This window comes from Drosophila novamexicana, unplaced genomic scaffold (genome assembly GCF_003285875.2).
Source record: "Drosophila novamexicana strain 15010-1031.04,08,12 unplaced genomic scaffold, DnovRS2.1 tig00000739-arrow-arrow-pilon, whole genome shotgun sequence".
NCBI classification, from domain to species: Eukaryota; Metazoa; Arthropoda; class Insecta; order Diptera; family Drosophilidae; genus Drosophila; species Drosophila novamexicana.
The window spans coordinates 736,631-755,286 of NW_020824819.1; the positions used below are offsets into that span (position 1 = coordinate 736,631).

Genomic DNA, 18,656 nt, shown 5'->3' on the forward strand with positions numbered 1-18,656 from the left:
AAGGGAGCAGAAATATATAAACGCCGACCATGAAATACTCTTTATCATGTTTTATAGTCAAAGATTCTCTATTTAATGTCGCTTAGAACTGTGCAAACACTGCGGTGATTCTGGAATACCCTTTGCAAGGAAGAACCATGGGGCATTAGGAAACTACCCAAGAACATATGTATAGTATAGATTATATATTTCAGAGGCGCGGCCGCGATAAGCTTCAGTGACGTGCTGCGGTACACGCGCGTGTGCCCCCGTATAGTTAGTGGTCTTGGGGAGTAGCTTGGCTTTGAAATTCTACTGATCAAAAACATTAATACATGAAATAAAATTCTATAATTTTATCAGCTGATATTGAACAAGTGGAAGGCTAACGGGAGCTTCAAGGTAAATAAACAAACACGAATTGCTTGTTTGGCTTGAAGAATAATATCTCTCAATTTTATGTAACATATGTAAACATTTTAAATTTGTTTTAAAGCCAGGTCCATGCATGCAGAGCGTGAAAAGTTGAACAATAAAATGCTAATCAATCATAATAAATGCTTAACCAAAATTATATAAAAACACTCAACAATCGCATAGTAAATAATAATCGAAACACGCGCCAAAAAAAAGTAAAAAAAAAAAAACAAAACGGAAATAGAAAATTTGCCGATTGAGAATTGCAATATGCCATTCAACGAACCGCAAGGGGAGAGCGTTAGAAATTGACATCATTAAATAACGGTCAAGAATCAAACACTTGACGACGACGACGACGACGATGACAAAGACGCTGAAGTTCGAACTTTGGACCTGCTCGGGGCGCAGATACAGATACTAACCGCCCCAACAGTGCGACGACGACGTCAGCGTTGTATGAGTGTTGCAACGTAGCGGACAGCTCACGTTTTGTATGAGCTCGACTCGCAACAGTGCTGTCTGACATGCTCGAACGCGGAAAACGAACAAGTTGCAACCGGACTTTCGAATTGTCGGCGTGCTTCCCAACCGCCACGCAGATCGGATTCATCGTTGGGGGAAAGCCAGCCAGCAACAACGAGCCAGGCATTTCCTTATCACATACACACATTGATTGCGCTCTCTTTCACAAGCGCTCGTCCTCTCCTTGATTAATGAAACATTTAAAATTGCGCATCATTTAATGCGCCTTCACACCGATGCCGAGCATTGATATCGCTGTTATCAAACAATACCATAACAATACGCACACTCTCGCGCTCGCTCTCTCGCGCTCGCCCACTCACCTTTTGGGCGCTCTGCCCCTAAGTGAAGCTCGCGAGCCCCAAACACACACACACACACACACACACACACACACACAGGCACAGACACAGGCACAGACACAGACCAGAACCAGCCCGAACCAAACCAAGGCAGCAGTCTTTGCGGTCGCTGGCTGCCCAGCATCGAATTATTCACACGCAGACGTTCTGACTGCTCGGATCGAACCAAAAAAAGGTTGCTCTAACAAATTGAGGTTTACATATCATTTTGGACAAGGAAAAGTGTTAAATCATCGAAACTATCAAAAAAAAAAAAAAAATGTGCTCATAGAAGGAGTTAAGAAAAAGTATTGAAATATAAGCGTAACCCCAATTATTTTTATTACGCATAATATATAAAAACAAATTAACAAATAAAAAAAAAAAAAAACAAAAAAACGCTTGTCATTGCCATTGCAAAAGTGCACAAGTTCAAATGGTGAAATACCTAATTAACAACAATGATTATTTTGTGCAAATGATTTGCACAATAAATAAATAGCTTGGACTACTCAAAAATATTTTAAAAATAAAATCAACACAATCGAACAATATTTGAATATCTGAATTTGTCCAGAGGATTTCTTTAGTAGGTAAGTTATATAATATATCGTTTTTTTAATTACTTAAGTTTATTTTCTTATGGTAATAAATTCAAGAAAATGTATGCTAAAATAAGAAATCCAATTTCGTAGATTGGCAGAACCTGAAAAATATGATAGTATAATTAATAAATTTTAACAAATTGCCAACAAAGCTTATGTGTTGACAGTTGAAGGCACAGAATTATTTTTTGGCTCGCCTGCTAAATATAACAACCGTCTGCTAATCGCCTAGGCGTGCGCTGTTTCTTAATAAAAAATAATATAAACTGATTTAAGCACAATTAAAAATTAAGAAATATATGGCCAATCATACTTAATGACTAATAATTTTCTTGGCGCATGTCATGCATGCTTGAATAAATATTAGACGTGTAACTTTCTAATTTTAAATTTCATTCTTATTAAAACTATTATTTTAGTATTGAATTAAAGTTCAATTAAACATGTAAATATATTGATTAAATTGATTGGCTAGTTAAGCAATGATTGATGGTTCGATGAGTCTGCGACATTTGGACAAGGCCGCCATATTGGAACGACCACCATGTTGCTAACATAACCTCAAACAACCTTCAGTGTATTTGGTAAAACGTGTGCAAAATAAAAAGAGTGGGCACCAAGTGTGAGGCTTATATAAGATTTATCGCTGGTCGAGATTTATTTAATTTCAAATAGCGCAATAATTCTTTGAAAATCCTGACAACTTGGCACCTAATTGTTAGCGTGTGGCAAAATGAAAATGAACATATGAAAAGTGTATTAAACGTATCAAGTGGATTTTGCTATAACTCAGCAAATCGGAGCAATCTTCGTGTGCGATTCCAAAGTTCACACTGCGGCATGCTCCAATACGCTGATCACAGCACATCGCGCATTCGCTACAACAATATGAAGATAGAGAAAGAGAGAGCCGCAGACTTACATAGAGAGGGAGAGATCGAGAGAGAGAGAGAGAGGGGGGGAGAGTGAGAGCACTTTGTCCAAAAACCAAAAATAAAACGCAAAAATTGCCAAGCAAAAAGGAACATTTTTGCAGTGCGTTCAACTGCAGCTCGAGACGCTGCACTTGTGTAGAGTATCGCCATTAACGATACGTCCGTCCCGCAATTGATACGAACGCAGCGGCGCATGGAAAACCCCCAGAAGCTAGCCAATCTTCATTTGTACTTTGCACCCAGCTTGCAGCTCTCTCAACGCAACTCTCCGCAACTCTTCTGCTTATGCTTCCAACTTCTACTTCTACGCAGCAGCTGTCTCTTTCTGGCTGCCGGCGTGTTGCTTGGCTGCATCACGCTTCGCTTGCGTGTTCGGTGACGTAGCCAACTTGTTCGATACGTTGACGTCGACGATGACGGCGACGCCGACTGCGGCGCTGCGCCAAGCGCTGCTCCATTTAATGAAGTGTCAGCTTGTAACCTTCTTCGGCTCGCAGCTGCCGCGTTCCCGCGGCCCTTCAGCGGCGCCTGCTTTAGTCGCACGCCACTGATTGATTGATCTCTGATACCCTTTTCGATCGTTTCCACTTTACTATGATTATTTATGTTACGTCAAAAACTATGCCGCATGTCACGTGTCGCCACTAAACACATCAATGTGGTAATCGACGTCATTTTCAATTACGGAAAAACACTTAAAGATCATCCAAGTTTGCGCAATTGCAAATTAACGCCTCATGATACTTATGTTTAAAAAACAAACAGACTAATGAACATAACGGTACTCTTCATGATAAATTCAGAAAAGAACGGAAATATAAGCCTATATTAAAAAAAAATACCAAAGAAAAATAAATGACCCAATTTTGAGCAAAATAAAATATGAAAATATAACATAGTACACATATTAATCAAGATTTACTGATTACAGCTGTATAGATTAAGTAAACAATTCGTGTGCTCTTCAATACTTGGATAACAATATGAATAGCTTGATAAATTGTATAAATCCCTTGCATACTTTTCAGGCGAACCAAAACTTAAATATTTATAAGCTTTTGTTAAGTAGGCTACAAGAAATGTTGCTCTTCAAAGATGGAAATCAAAACGGGGCTAAGATAAAATTTAAACTTCATCAACAGTAAGATAAAAACAGATTTTAAAAACTTGAACTTTCGTGGAGAATGATCTTGAGATCGATTTTGACCTCCCTCTCTCTCTCTCTCTCTCTTTCTCTACCATTCTCCCTCTCTCTGTTTTTCTCGCTCGTCTCGCGCACTGCGCATAAGTTAAATATTTGGCGATACTTTTGCAATGCATCACGTACACATTTCGTGGCTTGGCTGATGAAATTTATATATTATCAAAGTCAACTTAAAATGCTTTCTTTTTGTGATTGAAATTGGAAAATTACCATACTAATATATCGCATGTAATTCTACATAAATACATATTAAGCGTAACAAGGTCAATTAATTCGAACTGGATCATTAGCTATGCGCTTGTTTCTGTTTCCGTTTTTTAATCGCAGCATAATCAGTCCGATTAGCAGCTCGGTGCAAAGCGATTAAACATCAATCATGTAGCTCATTTAATACAGTTAAAAACACGCACACACACACACACACATACTATATTGCCTTCGTAAATCACACAAGTAGCGGTACTTTGTGATTTGTGCTGGAGTATGTGTGACATGTTTCATGTAGGCCTCATAAAAATGATTTTATGGAGCGAATTGAGCAATTCGCTTATCAGCAACGTGTTCGCTCCTAATTGATTGACACACGATCTGATTGACAATCACAGCGAAACGGGGGAATGCGAGTGATTGAATCACTGTGCAGCTAGGCGCTACGACTGATCGTGAAGCTTGCAGGTGCAAAAACCAAAAATAATCAAATTAAACGGAACCAAAAACAATTAACTCACATTTTATGCAATTTTTTTTTTTGTTATGCGCCGTTGGCAGCAGCTGCGCCGACGTCGTCGTCAGCGTCGCGGCCGCCGTCTTCTTTAGCTGATGCAATGAGACACAGAATTTGCATATGAATTGCCTTGTCTGCAGCTCGCCCAAAGCGTACCATGCGAATGGTGGGGGGCAAATGGCTGTGTCTGCGCGCCGAGGGGGGCAAGGAGGCAGGCAAGCTGTGGGAAAAACGAAAAACGAAAAAGCGAAGCACACGCTCGTGGCGCTTTCGTGCGCCGGCTGGGCGAGCTCGTGCCGTCTGCTCTCCGACTGCGTGTGCGCTCTCGCTGCCCCTCGCTCGCTCGCTCTCTCTCTCTGCCTCTCTCTCTCTGCCTCTGTTCAACGGCGATCAATCAATTGCAGCGGCGACTTCGCACACATAAATTGTTCTACTAATCAGGCAGGCGGCTCATTCATTCACAACTCGTTTGCGCTGTCGCATGGCAAATCGACAAAAACTTACAAAACTAATCATATCTTGCCCTTCGTGCTTCGTCGTGCTTCGTGCTTCGTGTTTCGTGTGTCGCGTCCGGGATCGAAGCTTGACCCCAGCTTTGCCGCCGCTGCCACCCCAATAAACTCTGGATCTGGCTACTTGTCGAGTCATCAAAGTCAAATAAATGTGCTCTACGGTACGTGTGGTCCCTTTAATTAATTGCACGCCCAACACGGCGTATACTTGATGCACAGACTTGCGTCTCGAAGTTCCGTTTAATCACCCTCGTTGTGATTGACAGGCGCAATTTATTCATTTTTTTTTGTATGGTGCGCAGTTTCCGATCTTCTGCGATAATGTCAATTAAAAATTTTTAATATTGCTTTTTAATTGCAACGTTTTGCAATTTAATTTGCAAAATTAAAAAATATTGAAAAAAAATTTAATTCAAATGAAAATTCCCTGCACTTTGCCGCGTGTCCGATTGGAAAAACAACCATTTTGTGTGTCATGAAAAACGATTCAATTCAATTCGAGTATAAATTAATTACAAATAGGTGCTCAAACACTGAGGTAACCTATGAAGAAGCTTTGGTAATTTCCTCAAAGAACTTATCAGATTTTCAACCATTAGTATCTTATCAAGATTTTTAAGTAGCAGCACTTAAGAAATTAAACATAGTTAAACCTGATTTAGGAATATAATTATCAAAAACTAATTTGAATTAAAGTATTTTCTAACACTTTCTTCTAACTTTTCTACTTACAGCTTGCAGCGAGTTATTGAAAATTACAACAAAAAAAAAGTATAAAGTTTTTCAATTCTACAAAATGCTGCATTAAGTTAAATAAAAATAGAGATACATATAAAGACATCTTCTAATTAATTCAAAAGTGCAACAACAAGTTAACAAAACGGCAACAATTAGTGCGCAAAGCTGCAATTCTATGAGTCTTGTAAGCCAAAGGACTACGAACATTGAGTTTCAATTGCTGCCAAACAGATAACAATTAGCCCCAAGGCACAAAGTGTAGCAAGTTCTAGTTCTTAAACCAAAAAAAAAAAAAAATCAAATTTTGATCAAGAGGGTTGAACAAAAAGCACACGAAAATGGCCAAATACTATATGACCCTGGCGCTGCTGCTGTGCTTGGCCCTGGAGAACAACAACATCTACGCGCGATCGCATCCAAGCGCCTCCGATGAGCCGGGTAGCATGCCACTGGTCCGGGCACATCCGCATCCCCGCCACCAGCCGCATCAGCAGCAGCATCAGCATGTGCAGCAGCTGCAGCAGCATCATACACGCCAGCAGCGCAATCGGCAGCCCAAGCGCATTGCTCCGGACCCGAGCAGCGAGGAGGAGGAACTGCAGCTGCACTACGACCAGCGGCTGCGGCGTCATCTGCGCCGGCAGCGCGACCATATGCTGCAGCAGGAGCGCAGCTATCATCGGGTAACGCCCGAACAGCTCAAGACCAGTCCCAATCTGTGGCAGCTGCTCAGCCAGGGCTACCAGTTTGATGAGCTGCGCCAGAGCCAGGAGGAGGAGGAGGAGGAGCAGCAAGAGCAGTATGAGGGCTTTCCGCAAATGTTAAGCGACGCGCCAGCCGACGAGCTCATGTCGTTTGAGGATCAGCAGGACTATGTCAAGAACGAGCTGCAACTCAGCCTGGCAGAACCAGCGCCACCAGCTGTGATAGAAGACCCAGCGCCAGAGCACAATATGAGCAGCCACACAAATGCCACAGCCTCCAGGGGCTGTCCCAAGTGCGAGAGCAGTCGCCAGGTGGAGCATATCACCGAGGAGGAGTTGCGCCGGCTGCGCATTGAGTTTGTCAAGCAGCAAATTCTCGAGAAGCTGCGCCTTAAGGAAAGCCCCAAGGTCTCGGCCGTGGAGCTGCCCATGCCCATTTTCGAGGGCGTAACGCTCCAGCATGCGGAGGAGTCCGGCAAGAACAAGGATTACGATGACTACTATGCGCGCACCAATCAGAAATTTATACTCCTGCAACGAGGTAAGTCCTTCACAAACTTATTCACAATATACACAAAGTCAAAATGAAACTATATTCTCTAACGTGACATTATGAGAGACCTTCGCGTTACAGTTTTGGAGATACTTTCCCTTAAATGAGGAAGTCTCACTTTGCCTCCTTTTAACATTTTCAAGCTTAAAAGAAATTTATTCCAAAGAACTTAATATTGAGATAATAAAATATTGAAACTTTCTAGACTCCGGGTTGGTTAAAAACCAACTTGTTTGAATTCTCTCATGCCTATAATTTGTTATCCCATGCATAAGATCTCTGGGTCTATCTATTACTAAACGATATTCATATTCAATATTTGTAGTTAAAGCAAACATTTAAAGATCCTTCAATTTATTTTCCCGATTACAGAAGAAACCGAGTGCCGTCGCCTGGGCGCCCATCCCTCCATGTGCTTCAGCTTCAAGATCGACGATGCGGATGCGGATGGATTTGATGTGAACAGCGCTGTGCTGTGGCTCTATAAGAACAAGCAGAACTACACCAAGTCGAGCAATGATAGCCAGCTGAGTGGGGCCCCGAAGAAGCAGACGCTGGTGGTATCCGAGGTGGAGCAGCAGCTGGACGCCAAATACCTGCCGCTGGCCAAGACCATAGCCATACAGTCGGTGGATGTGCAAGGTAAGCGAATGCAGCGGATCGCAATCTCTTATATTATATATGGATTATGATAGTAGTACGCCGATAAGTGGATGTCCATTAGCAACTGTTTATTTCGCTGCTGTTGTTCTTGTACGTCCGTTGGTCGAAAGATCATTGATAGCATGCACGGGCCGCTGTCCGGGAATTGTGGGTTAATAACTTGGCTACGAAATCAAAAATAAATTTTATACTTATTAATTTCTATACAAACATACATGTATATTATGTTTTTGTCATGCCAAAATTGAACTTTGGTCTCGCTCTCAAATTTTACCAGCTGTAGATTAGCAAAGGTGAGCCCAACACAACACAACCAGCAAAATATATGTAAACAAAATAAATCCAATTAATTATGCTTAGTCAAGAGAAACTGCAAGCGCTGAGCAAGCTATGGTAAAAACCCAGTTACCATAGATTGTTAGCTCTTCGAATTGCAGGGCCAAGACAGAGAATAAAACAAACAATGAGTAGACTATTATTCAAGCCTAGTTACAATTGGCTGCTAATAAGAAGGAGTAATAATAGATCATTCAATATAATCGGAGGGATGATATTGAGAGTTTTGATCGATAATTCTAACTTCTCGGCAACTCTTAAGTTAATTTCAACTTGTTTTCTTCTCAACTCGCTTCAGATGAGTGGATGAAAATCAATATTGAGTGGCCGATCAAACGCTGGTTCGGCAATCACGAGCTCAGCCATCTCATACAGATCACGTGCGAATCGTGCGACATCGAGAGCATGGAGGAGATCATATCTGTCGACAAGAACTATAGACCCTTCATAATGATCGACACACAGAATCGTCGCAGCAAATCGCGACAGAAGCGAAACATTAACTGTTCCAACGGCGTCACCGAATGCTGCCGCGAGAAGCTCTACATATCATTCGCGGACATCGGCTGGGACAATTGGATAATGCAGCCGAAGGGCTACGATGCGTACTTCTGTCGCGGCTCCTGCAGCTCCGTGGCGAGTGTCGCGCAGGCGGCTTCGCATCACAGCTCATTGCTGGTGGGTTTCGACTCGAATTTGAGTTTCTGTTTTATGTGCTAATCCTTTGAATTTCGCTTTGTAGAAAATCCTTTCCACTAATGGTACACGCAAGCCGTTGGATCTGATACCCTGCTGTACCGCCAAACAGTATTCCTCGTTGCAGTTGGTCGTTTTGGACTCCAACAACTCGGCGACAATCAAGACGCTGCCGAACATGGTCGTCGAGTCCTGCGGCTGCAGATAGTTCCCAGCTACAAGGCTATATAGCTTCTAAGTACCACACAGCATCGAGAAACCTCTCAAATGAACGGACAAATTAGAACTAGTTCACATTCGTGCAGCACCCACTTCATAGCTTTCTGTAATTAATTTCAATTTATTTAAATTCATTTTCAATGCATCCGTAATTTAATCGTAAGCTAAATAACTTAAATACGCTGCCATTAGTTTTAGTCGCAGTTAGTTAGTTAATTGAGTTGAAGCTGAAGCGAATGTACTTAAGTGCTCGAACAATGCTTAACTTAACTATATTAAGCTAGCCAATAATTCAATTTATCATCAAGTCTTCGCCTAAAATTATTATTAATTAGCTTAAGCTTCTTTCATCTTATGTTTTCATCCCCTATAAAGTAGCCTCATAAATTATTGAGACGGAAAAAAATAGTTGCAAGCAACAATAAAATTTCAAATTAAAAACATTAGGAAAGCAAATAAAAGTTACGATTCTTTATGTTGCCGAAGATTCAATACACTTGCAGTTGTGACAAAGAATTCAATCTACGAGCTTTTTTCAGATTTGTTGAAATTAATTCTTAAAGGACCCTAGAGCTCGTAATTTGTGAATTTTATAAGGAAATCTTTAAAACAAATAAGTTGGAGTCCTCAAGAATATAGCTATATATGTATTGTCATTATAGGTCAAACCTCATTTTCTCGATTCCCTTCGAAATCGTTGAAATCTAATTGTAAATAAAATTTCATTAGTTAAACAGATTTTTGCATACAAATTTTTTATTGGAATTTAAAGTATAGATATACATAATAATTGTACAAAATTATTGTTGGTAAATAATTGGTGCAGAAATAATATAGTATTTAAATTTATTTTCTCTTTTAAATATTAACTGCTTTAGCTGTCAGCAAAAAGAGTTACAAATAAAGTCGACAGAGGGCGCTTTATTAACAGCCCAGCAGTGGATAAATTCTATTGCATACTTTTGAGCGTGCAGGCAAGTACCAATTGACTAAATTATACTTTATTATGATAACGGCACAATATTTAATTCCTATCTTTTAGTATATATTTAATGAAACATATATAGTTTTAATACCACTATTATATTATTATTAATTATTACACTATTAATTATTAGAACTTTCTTAGAAATTCTAATGATACTTGCAGATTTTTATAACGTCTAAGTTATAGCCCTTCAAAACTTTTTCTAAAAATATCATATTTAGATTCTTTCGGGTGACCTACCTTTTCGAACGCGTACACATCAGGACTGTTGGCATTATTGTGATAAAAAAATGTACTTTCTAAAATTTTACCAATAATCAGCAAAATGACAAATTTGGATATTAACGCACCATGTCCTTTGAAAATCTCTCAGGATATAACTGAGTTATGTTTGTTTTTCCCCATAGGATATGAATAAAAAAAAACCGCTATAATTTTCCCATTTCAAGGACTATCCGAGTGTCCTTTAGCCAACAAATAATCCACATCCTCCCAATTCAGAATATGCGACGAAACTGGTTCAAAGAGCCATGATGATAGGCCATATTTTGTCCACAGCAACTTCCTTGCGTATCCTGTCGTTATAGCCAATTTTTTGTTTGCCAGAAAAACTCATATTTTCTCAGCTGTTTGAAGGACTATAGTCCTTCAAAATTGTCACCTTTTCTTTACTGTTTGAAGAAGTTTCGTCCTTAAACTGGGGGACTCTTATCTTTGTTATTACATTTTCGATGCGCGAGTTGTTGCTTTAAATATAATTGCTCGTGCATATCCCTGCTGATGTTGAAAAGAATTTTCGGGATAGCATCGCAAGGGTCAACTGCATTTATCTGTATTTAAAAATTATAGGATCTTCTAAGAATCACTGTAATCTGCTAGGATATGGACTTTTATCTTGGTATGTATACTCAGAACTTAAAGTCTCTAGCATTTAAGACCCTGCCTGTAAGCATTCAAGGCGACATAAAACAACGTAAAGTCCTTCGATTCAAATTATGTGAGTATGTAGGGCGATTAATTTATTCAATAGGCAACACACAAACAAATGTTAAGATTTGCATTTATGTACAAACTCTGTCACTTAAAAGGGAGCCTCTGTTAGAGTCAGCCTCTATGAGCACGCTCTGCGCGGAATAGAGTCCTATTCCAGGGCCTGTCCCAGGACGGGCACCTTGCGTTCAGCCTTCTGCTTCTGCTTCTCCTTGAGCAGTGCGTAGCACTCGGGCACTTTGTTGTAGAAGTCGCACAGCTTCGTCTGGGCATTGAACGCCAGATACTTGCCGCAGTTGTAGAGTCGCGGATGACCATTGACGCACACGAAGTACTTCTTGCAGGTCTGCGGGTGACGATAGTAGCGCAGCTCGCCTTCGGGACTGACATCGACTTCAGGAGCAATGCCATCGACCAGCTCCGGTGCGGGGCAGTTGAAACCGAGAAAAGCCTCCGCATTGCAGCTGCCCACCAGATCGGGCCAGTCGCATTGATAGGTCTCCTCGTTAAAGGCTAAGCCCTCGGGGCATTTAGTCAGGCTGGCCACACCATGGGCGCAGTTACGATAGACACCGCACTTGGTCTCATCTCCATTTGGATAGAAGCCGAACTGGCGCGGACACTCGTCCGTGCCGTTGGCAGGCTGCAGCCGCGAGCGCTCCTTGCAGGTGGAGTAGGGCGCATAGGTGCACTCGCCTGTCGCCTTGGTGCGTTGATGGAAGAGCAGACCATCTGGGCAGAGCTTGGCGACGGGCACGTCGTCTTGGCATTCTGTGTAGGCGTCGCACTGGTCGCCGGCAGCAAAGCGCCCGTTGGGTACGGGGCACTCGGGCGAGGCATGTGCTGAAATGAAAAAAAAAACAAAAGGTTAACACGCAAACAATGGCTGGGATATTTGCTAGGCAAAACGAAAGACTTAAGCAACAAACTCTTTACAACAATTATTTGACTTTTTATTGGCAAAATGGCAAAAGTTACAGTAATAAACGGGCACAAGGCCCTTAACTACAGACTAGAAAACTCGAGCAGCCCGTTGGGCGTGCTTTGCATATCCACAATCTGATTTAACTTTAGCTCCTACACCAGTTCCCCTCCCCTTCTGCGCTTAGATCTGCTTGCGACGACCGGCAGCTGCGGCGGCACGTGCAGCTTTGATCTCGGCGCCCTTCGCTCGGATATCGCTGCTGCAGTTGGGCACATTGTCGATGTCGTCGCACTGCTTCAGCTCCTGGTTGAAGGCCTGGTCTTCTCCGCAGCCAATGCGACGCGGTCGGCCCTCAATGCAGATGAAGTACACTTGGCAGTTGTCCGGAGATGGATGGAAGGTGTAGTCCTCTTCCTGCTCACCCAACAACTCCGACTTGACGGCAGGCGCGGGGCAGCGGAAGCCGAGGAAAGCCTCGGCATCGCAATCCTCCACCTGATCGGGCCAGTCGCATTTGTAGGTGGCCGGATTCCAGGCCAAGCCCTCCGGGCAATCGAACACAAAGCCACGGCCCGACGCGCAGTTCATGAACTGGCCGCAATGACTCGAATCGCCCATCCGGTAATAGCCAAACTGATGCGGACAGTCCTCGGTGGGCTGGGCAGCCTGTAGACGCGACTGACCCTGCGCGCACTCCACGTCGATGGGGTAGCCACATGGGTAGCCAGTAGACTTCTCATTGTAGAGCAGCCCGTCCGGGCATATCTTCTCCTCGGCGACGCCGTTCTTGCACTCAATGTAGGCATCGCAGGAGCCGGAGACGGGAGCCGTGCCATTAGCCTCGCGGCAGGCGCCAGCTGCTGCTTGGGCTGCAAGAGAGGCGGATAGGTGGGGGTTAATAGGGTCGGGCTTGGGATTGGTTCGCGCTTACCTCTAATGAATTATGATGAAAACTGATGCTTCGAATATCCCTGCACTCCAATCTCTCTTTATTCTCAATGCAAATGAACAAACAATTCAACAGCCTTAAGCAAAGCAAGTTCTTATTCTAGCAAATATATTTCGAATTTATTTTTTACGCGTATTACAGACTATTTATTTACGATTAACCGACTAACTTGCAATAAAGCTATAGTTGTTATTGTTATCGGTCAAGTGCACCATTAAACACGACATATCTAACCTGGACACTTAATAATAGTCGAAAAATAACTCGTTCAGTATATAGTTTATTTTGTTTCATAATAAAATATATTTAGAATGACACTATAACTATTAATAATTTATTTTGTCATTATTATTATTAAGTATAATTCAATTTAAATGTATCATCAATATTGTTATTTTTATAGTTAAATAATACAATATAAGCATTTCCTAGAAATATTGTAAACAAATTAAGTACCAATTTTGCCTACTTGATGTATTAATAATTAACAATAATTAATAATTTAAGTGTAGTAGTCCGTTACGGCCGTCTTCGACATATGTGTTGCCCGCAACAGAAATAGGGACTTATGCTAAAATTAAATATTATAAGCCTAAAAACTGAAAGACTTATTTTGCAAAAAAACCGGCAAAAGGTCAGGCAGACATGACTATATCAATTCGGTTGTACACATTTTATGGGTTCAAAGATGTCTTCTTTTATGCATTACACATTTCATAACAAAATTGAAATACCCTAAAACTCTTCAAATGTACAAAAATCCTATTGGAATATACAACCCATTCGAAATATTTTTATAGATAATCAAACTCGCTCTAATGGGCGCTCTCAAGTCAAATCTTGCCCAATACGCGTGCCAAGAGGCTAAGACGAGTACAAGAAAACAACATTAAATTGTCAAGACATGAACATATTTGGCTAAGTCAGTTCGTCGGTCTGTCGGTCTGTCGGTCCATGTGACGCATTTGTGACGCCTGAAATTTTAATGAGTTTTATGTGGGTACACACCCCGTTTGTTGAACCCGTCTGGGCATCCATTGTGTCTCGGAATTCGAATTATGTTTTGTATAAAGCGGAGCAAAAAGACCACATAACACATTTAAGCTATTTATAATGTTATTTCAAAACTGGGCTGGAAAGACCCTACTGTTTTGACTCTGCAATAATATAAATACCAACAAAATAAATGAATAACAAGTAAGAGGCTCTAGTCGAGAGCTCCCGACCCTGAAGCTATATGTCAAGTTTGCTTACTCTAGCTCTTATTATTTACCAAAATTGCCCAAAAAACATGATATCGATATCGATTTTTATCGATTGCTTGAAAACGGAGTAAGTTGTCGTTTTGGAACGTCATATCTCCGCGCGGAGCTATGTAGTTTTGGTACGCCATATCTCCGCGCGGAGTTATGTCGTTTTGGCACGTCATATCTTCGCGCGGAGTTATGTCGTTTTGGAACGTCATATCTCCGCCCGGAGTTACGTCGTTTTGAAAAGTCATATCTCCGCGCGGAGTTATGTCGTTTTGAAACGTCAAATCTCCGCGCGGAGTTATGTCGTTTTGGAACGTCATATCTCCGCGCGGAGCTATAACCCGAGAGCTATTACCCGAGAGCTATTACCCGGGGTAGGTTCGAATATCAAAACTTTTTTTTAATATTTTTTTGAAAATCTCGGGTAAATATAATCTTATTTTAAAATATTATACCTTTTTGAATTCGTACGGATCCCTTCTATCATATGGCATTCAAAGAAATTAAACATTGATGGCTTGGAAAAAGTTGTTGACCAAAAAACGTTTCGTTGGTTTAATCAACCTTTTTTGTTGATTTTTTAGACTATCTCGGCCAAGTAATCTCAGAGTCGAAGCATTCGCCAACCCATACAAGGACCTCGCTGAGAGGTGTGTAGTCAGAAGGCTCAAGAAAAGATCCCTTAGAGACCTCCTCCAACCACGACACAGGAGAAGCCCCAGAGCCCACCGACTACCTACGTGACGGTGCAGCCTTACTCAAAGAAGACGGCTTTGATGTTTGTCCACGATAAAGCCTGAGGAGCCAACCAGGATTGGCGAGATACCACCTAAGTTAACGGTTTTGTAATACAAATGTATGCTATTTTTTGATTCAATACAATAAACATATATAAGTTAAAAAAAAAACAAACTTTTTGGACGATTTTTTTTTTTTTTGAACTCTCGGGTAAATATATCCTGTTTTTGAAATGTTATACTTTTTTGAATTCGTACGAATCCCTACTATCATACGGCATTCAAACAAATTAAAAATTGATGGGTTGAAATGAGTTGTTGACCAAAAAACGTTTTACATCACGTTTTTTTCCAAAAACGTACGGATCCCTACTATCAAATGGTATTTATTAAAAAAAAGTTGTTGGCCAAAAAACGTTTCCCTTGCAAAGTCTACCTTTTTTGGAGTATCTCAAGTGAGATTCATTAAATTATGCTAAACGAAGTACTGTCCCAATCGAGCTCTCTCCACTGGATTTATTCAAGCCATATAAATAGGTAGCTTTATCTAAATCAATATACTTACTTTGCATACCCAAGCCATTTGCATGACATAATATTAAACAAGTAAGAGGTTCTAGTCGGGAGCTCCCTTCTCCTCTTCCAACATCAAATGCATATATATATTCTATTTTAGAAGCTATATGTCAAGTTTGGTGACTCTAAACCGAGTAAGTTATCGATTATCGGAAACAAACTCGATCTGCGCGGGAACTAGGAGCATCTACATCTAAAATTTCAGTCTCTAGCTCTTATAGGTTCTGAGATCTTTGCGTTCATACATACGGAAGGACGGACGGACAGACAGACAGACGGACATGGCTAGATCGACTCCGCTATCAATACTGATCAAGAATATATATACTTTATGGGGTCGGAGATGCTTCCTTCTGCCTGTTACATACATTTGGATTTTGCACAAATACAATATGAACTTTTATCCATTTTTAATGGGTTCAGGGTATAAAAGGGATTATAAATTAATCAAAAGAAATTTCAAAATATGTTAGCTATAGCGTTTGCTTTATAAGAACTTTTAAATTAATTTAGCTAGATCAAACTCAACTACTACTATAAAATTTCTTGATAATCAGAAGAAAATATGGAAAACAAGCCACATTTAATTTGTGCTCGTCATAAGCATAGTGCCTGGGGTTTGTTCCCTCGCTTTAGCTTGACAAATGACTTTTCCAACTAACAAATCTCATCTGGCAAATTCAGTAGCTCAACATTTTCCCACACATTTTAAGTCAACACCGTTCACTTGATTCCGCATATGCGGCTACATACTTTGATTGCAGTGCAACGTTGGAGTTTTAACACGAATTCAATGAGGTGGCCAAAAAAAAAAACACAAAAAAAGCTGCTGAATGCAAAAGCTCTCAAAGGTCACACCAACCGGCTGGGCACGCATCGAGATTGAGATTCATATAGCAGGCCGCTGTCCAGTTTGAAAACAAGTTTCTGGGCAGATCTATAAACAACGTGGACCAGGTAGCAGAGGCAGCAGCAGCAGCAAATGTTATGTAATATTGATTTTGGGTACTAATTTATTTAAGCGACGCTCGAGGCGTGTGAATTTATTGTGAAAGAGCTGCCATGTGGCCTTGAAATGAAACTGAGTTAACATTTTGAATGAAATGCAATCTGCGCTTTAATAAATTTGCTAATTTGCCAGAAGCCCTATGCGGAAATCTATTGGCAACTTTGTTGCCACAGTCAGTAGCACTCTTTTATGACAGTTTTCATCCGAAGCCATTTCCTGGTATTGTTGGAAAATCCATTCAACATGGGCTGCCAGTGGCAGTTGCCTAATTGCGCGATGACGCTGCTCGATCAACTGAATTACCGTCACATAGGTGTAATTAAAGCGAATTCCATGTGCAGCTGGGAAAATGCGTTGGCGTCGGGCGTTTGTTAGGTGTCTCAGAGGTTGGGACTTAAGTGCGCGGCGCGTTCATTTCGAAATTTTAATTGGGGCGCCTCCAATTGATGCGATTACTATTGTTTTGAGTTTCAGAGCGAGGGTGGTATTTAAGTCTAGTTAAACGTTTTATTAGCATTTGTTTCAAACGTAAAAAAAATAAAATTATGCTAAATTTAAAATTTAAATGTGTAATTCACGAAATGCTAAAATATAGTATAAAAACAATTTGAAATATGAACAGCTTTTGACAATAATAACAAGAGCCTAATAACGAGTCCCAAATCTCAACTAGGCTCGAATGCGTTTAATTAAATGTATTTTTTTAAAAAATAAGTTTCGGTATATATATATATTTTTTATTATTATTTGATGTTAATCCGGTATTTGAATTACATTTTTATGTGAACAAATTGAATAAATTAAAATACCTTGTTAAGCTCAAAATGTCACTTCTGATGAGTTTGAGAATAACCTGATTTGATTATATTTATAATTTGAATAGTTCATTTTGTTACTTCTTTTTCTTTATTCATTTTTATGTTTTTCACAATCGTATGACGTAAAAGCTTTTACCAGCTTGCACAAGGTGAACACTGTTTTGTATTTACTCTTAAATTATTTGGGCTTAATACCCAAAACCATTTTCAGTTCTGACATATGTGCACAAGTTTGTTGCCTAAGTCTTTCGTTTTGCTATGAAATGTTTGTGTATGAAATTTTATTTTCACTTACCCAGTGAGCCAAACATGGCCAGACATAACAAAGCACTGATGATTATTTTCGCCATATTGAACGTAAATGAGTGTGTGTGTGTGTGTGTGTGTGTGTGTGAGTGTGTGTAGGTGGTTATCCTTCAAGTGTAGTCCTTAGGCACTACGTTCCGTTTAAAGACGGGAAGCGAGCGCGATGTGCAACCAACGAGCAGACAATTTGGACTGTTTTGCGATAGATACGAGACGAAGATCTTAACTGGTAAAATGGCAAGCGACGTCGACAGCGACGTTGATGAGCATGAGCTGAGACTCGAGCTGACGCAGTTGCTGATCTTCTTCTACTTTAGTTACGTATACGATAGCGACAACTTTTGTCGTCTCGCCGTTCGCTGGTGCTGTTGCAATAAAAACAAATATGTTAATAAATAACCAAAGCGCATAACAACAACAACAAAATAAAACGAGCCGAGCGAGCGAGCGAGGGAGTCGGCAGCTTCTAGCAAGGCCCAGCGCCATCAATTCGACAAAAAAAAAGAAGCTCGTCTCGCTCGAGATGAGTCAGTGGCAGAGCAAGATGCCAACAGGTTGTTTTAGCTGAGCTAGCAACTGCCTTAGTATTAATCAAAGTTTGTGCTTAATTTATGTTAAATAAATGCTTAAATGCTATCCATCGTATTTGCATTTTTGGCACTCTTATTTTCATTTTAAACAGAAACATTTCTGGCAGAAAACCAGAAAAATTCAAGACGACTCTTAAAGTCAAGGACGGGGACAAGCTGCGCCCATGCCAGCTCGAGCCTACGGCTGTGCCAAGTGCGGGGCTACACCATTGTCTCAGATTCGGCGCGGCGCTGTCTTGGCTAATCTGGTCTTGAATTCAGCTCTTAACGTGAGCAGCTGTGGGGATTTTTCTTTAATTTTTGACACCGCGCCTGCTAATAATTCAAAGAAAACCAACAATATGTTTGCTAGCAAGATTAGCTA

The 18,656-nt window shown here is 40.7% G+C and overlaps 2 protein-coding genes across 4 annotated transcripts; one reads left to right on the forward strand and one right to left on the reverse strand.

Annotated features, from left to right (window-relative positions):
- Positions 1 to 1,410: 1,410 nt before the first annotated feature.
- On the forward strand, positions 1,411 to 9,817 carry LOC115763507 (inhibin beta A chain). Of its 2 annotated transcripts, none has more exons than XM_030706104.1 (5): positions 1,411 to 1,855; positions 5,977 to 7,225; positions 7,610 to 7,879; positions 8,535 to 8,914; positions 8,979 to 9,817. In XM_030706104.1, the coding sequence occupies exons 2-5, from the start codon at positions 6,319 to 6,321 to the stop codon at positions 9,138 to 9,140; spliced, it is 1,719 nt and encodes a 572-aa protein (XP_030561964.1). In that variant the 5' UTR covers positions 1,411 to 1,855; positions 5,977 to 6,318; the 3' UTR covers positions 9,141 to 9,817. The 2 variants fall into 2 exon arrangements, with proteins under 2 accessions (XP_030561964.1, XP_030561965.1); XM_030706105.1 differs by lacking the exon at positions 1,411 to 1,855 and adding an exon at positions 5,234 to 5,403.
- A 1,332-nt stretch (positions 9,818 to 11,149) lies between these two features.
- Positions 11,150 to 17,933, reverse strand: LOC115763494 (protein obstructor-E). Of its 2 annotated transcripts, none has more exons than XM_030706086.1 (2): positions 17,692 to 17,933; positions 11,150 to 11,972 (listed from the first exon to the last, which is right to left on the reverse strand). In XM_030706086.1, exons 1-2 carry the CDS (start codon positions 17,744 to 17,746, stop codon positions 11,281 to 11,283), a joined length of 747 nt encoding a protein of 248 aa, XP_030561946.1. In that variant the 5' UTR covers positions 17,747 to 17,933; the 3' UTR covers positions 11,150 to 11,280. The 2 variants fall into 2 exon arrangements, with proteins under 2 accessions (XP_030561946.1, XP_030561947.1); XM_030706087.1 differs by lacking the exon at positions 11,150 to 11,972 and adding an exon at positions 12,071 to 12,923 and having other exon boundaries at positions 17,692 to 17,896.
- Between the last annotated feature and the right edge of the window lie 723 nt (positions 17,934 to 18,656).

Coding starts and splice junctions, on each gene's coding strand:
- LOC115763507 (XM_030706104.1), top strand. CDS start 6,319: ATGGCCAAATACTATATGACCCTGGCGCTGCTGCTGTGCTTGGCCCTG. Junction 7,880..8,534: donor ACAGTCGGTGGATGTGCAAG/GTAAGCGAATGC, acceptor AACTCGCTTCAG/ATGAGTGGATGAAAATCAAT. Junction 8,915..8,978: donor CGCATCACAGCTCATTGCTG/GTGGGTTTCGAC, acceptor TTCGCTTTGTAG/AAAATCCTTTCCACTAATGG.
- LOC115763494 (XM_030706086.1), bottom strand. CDS start 17,746: ATGGCGAAAATAATCATCAGTGCTTTGTTATGTCTGGCCATGTTTGGC. Junction 11,973..17,691: donor GGCCATGTTTGGCTCACTGG/GTAAGTGAAAAT, acceptor TTTTCATTTCAG/CACATGCCTCGCCCGAGTGC.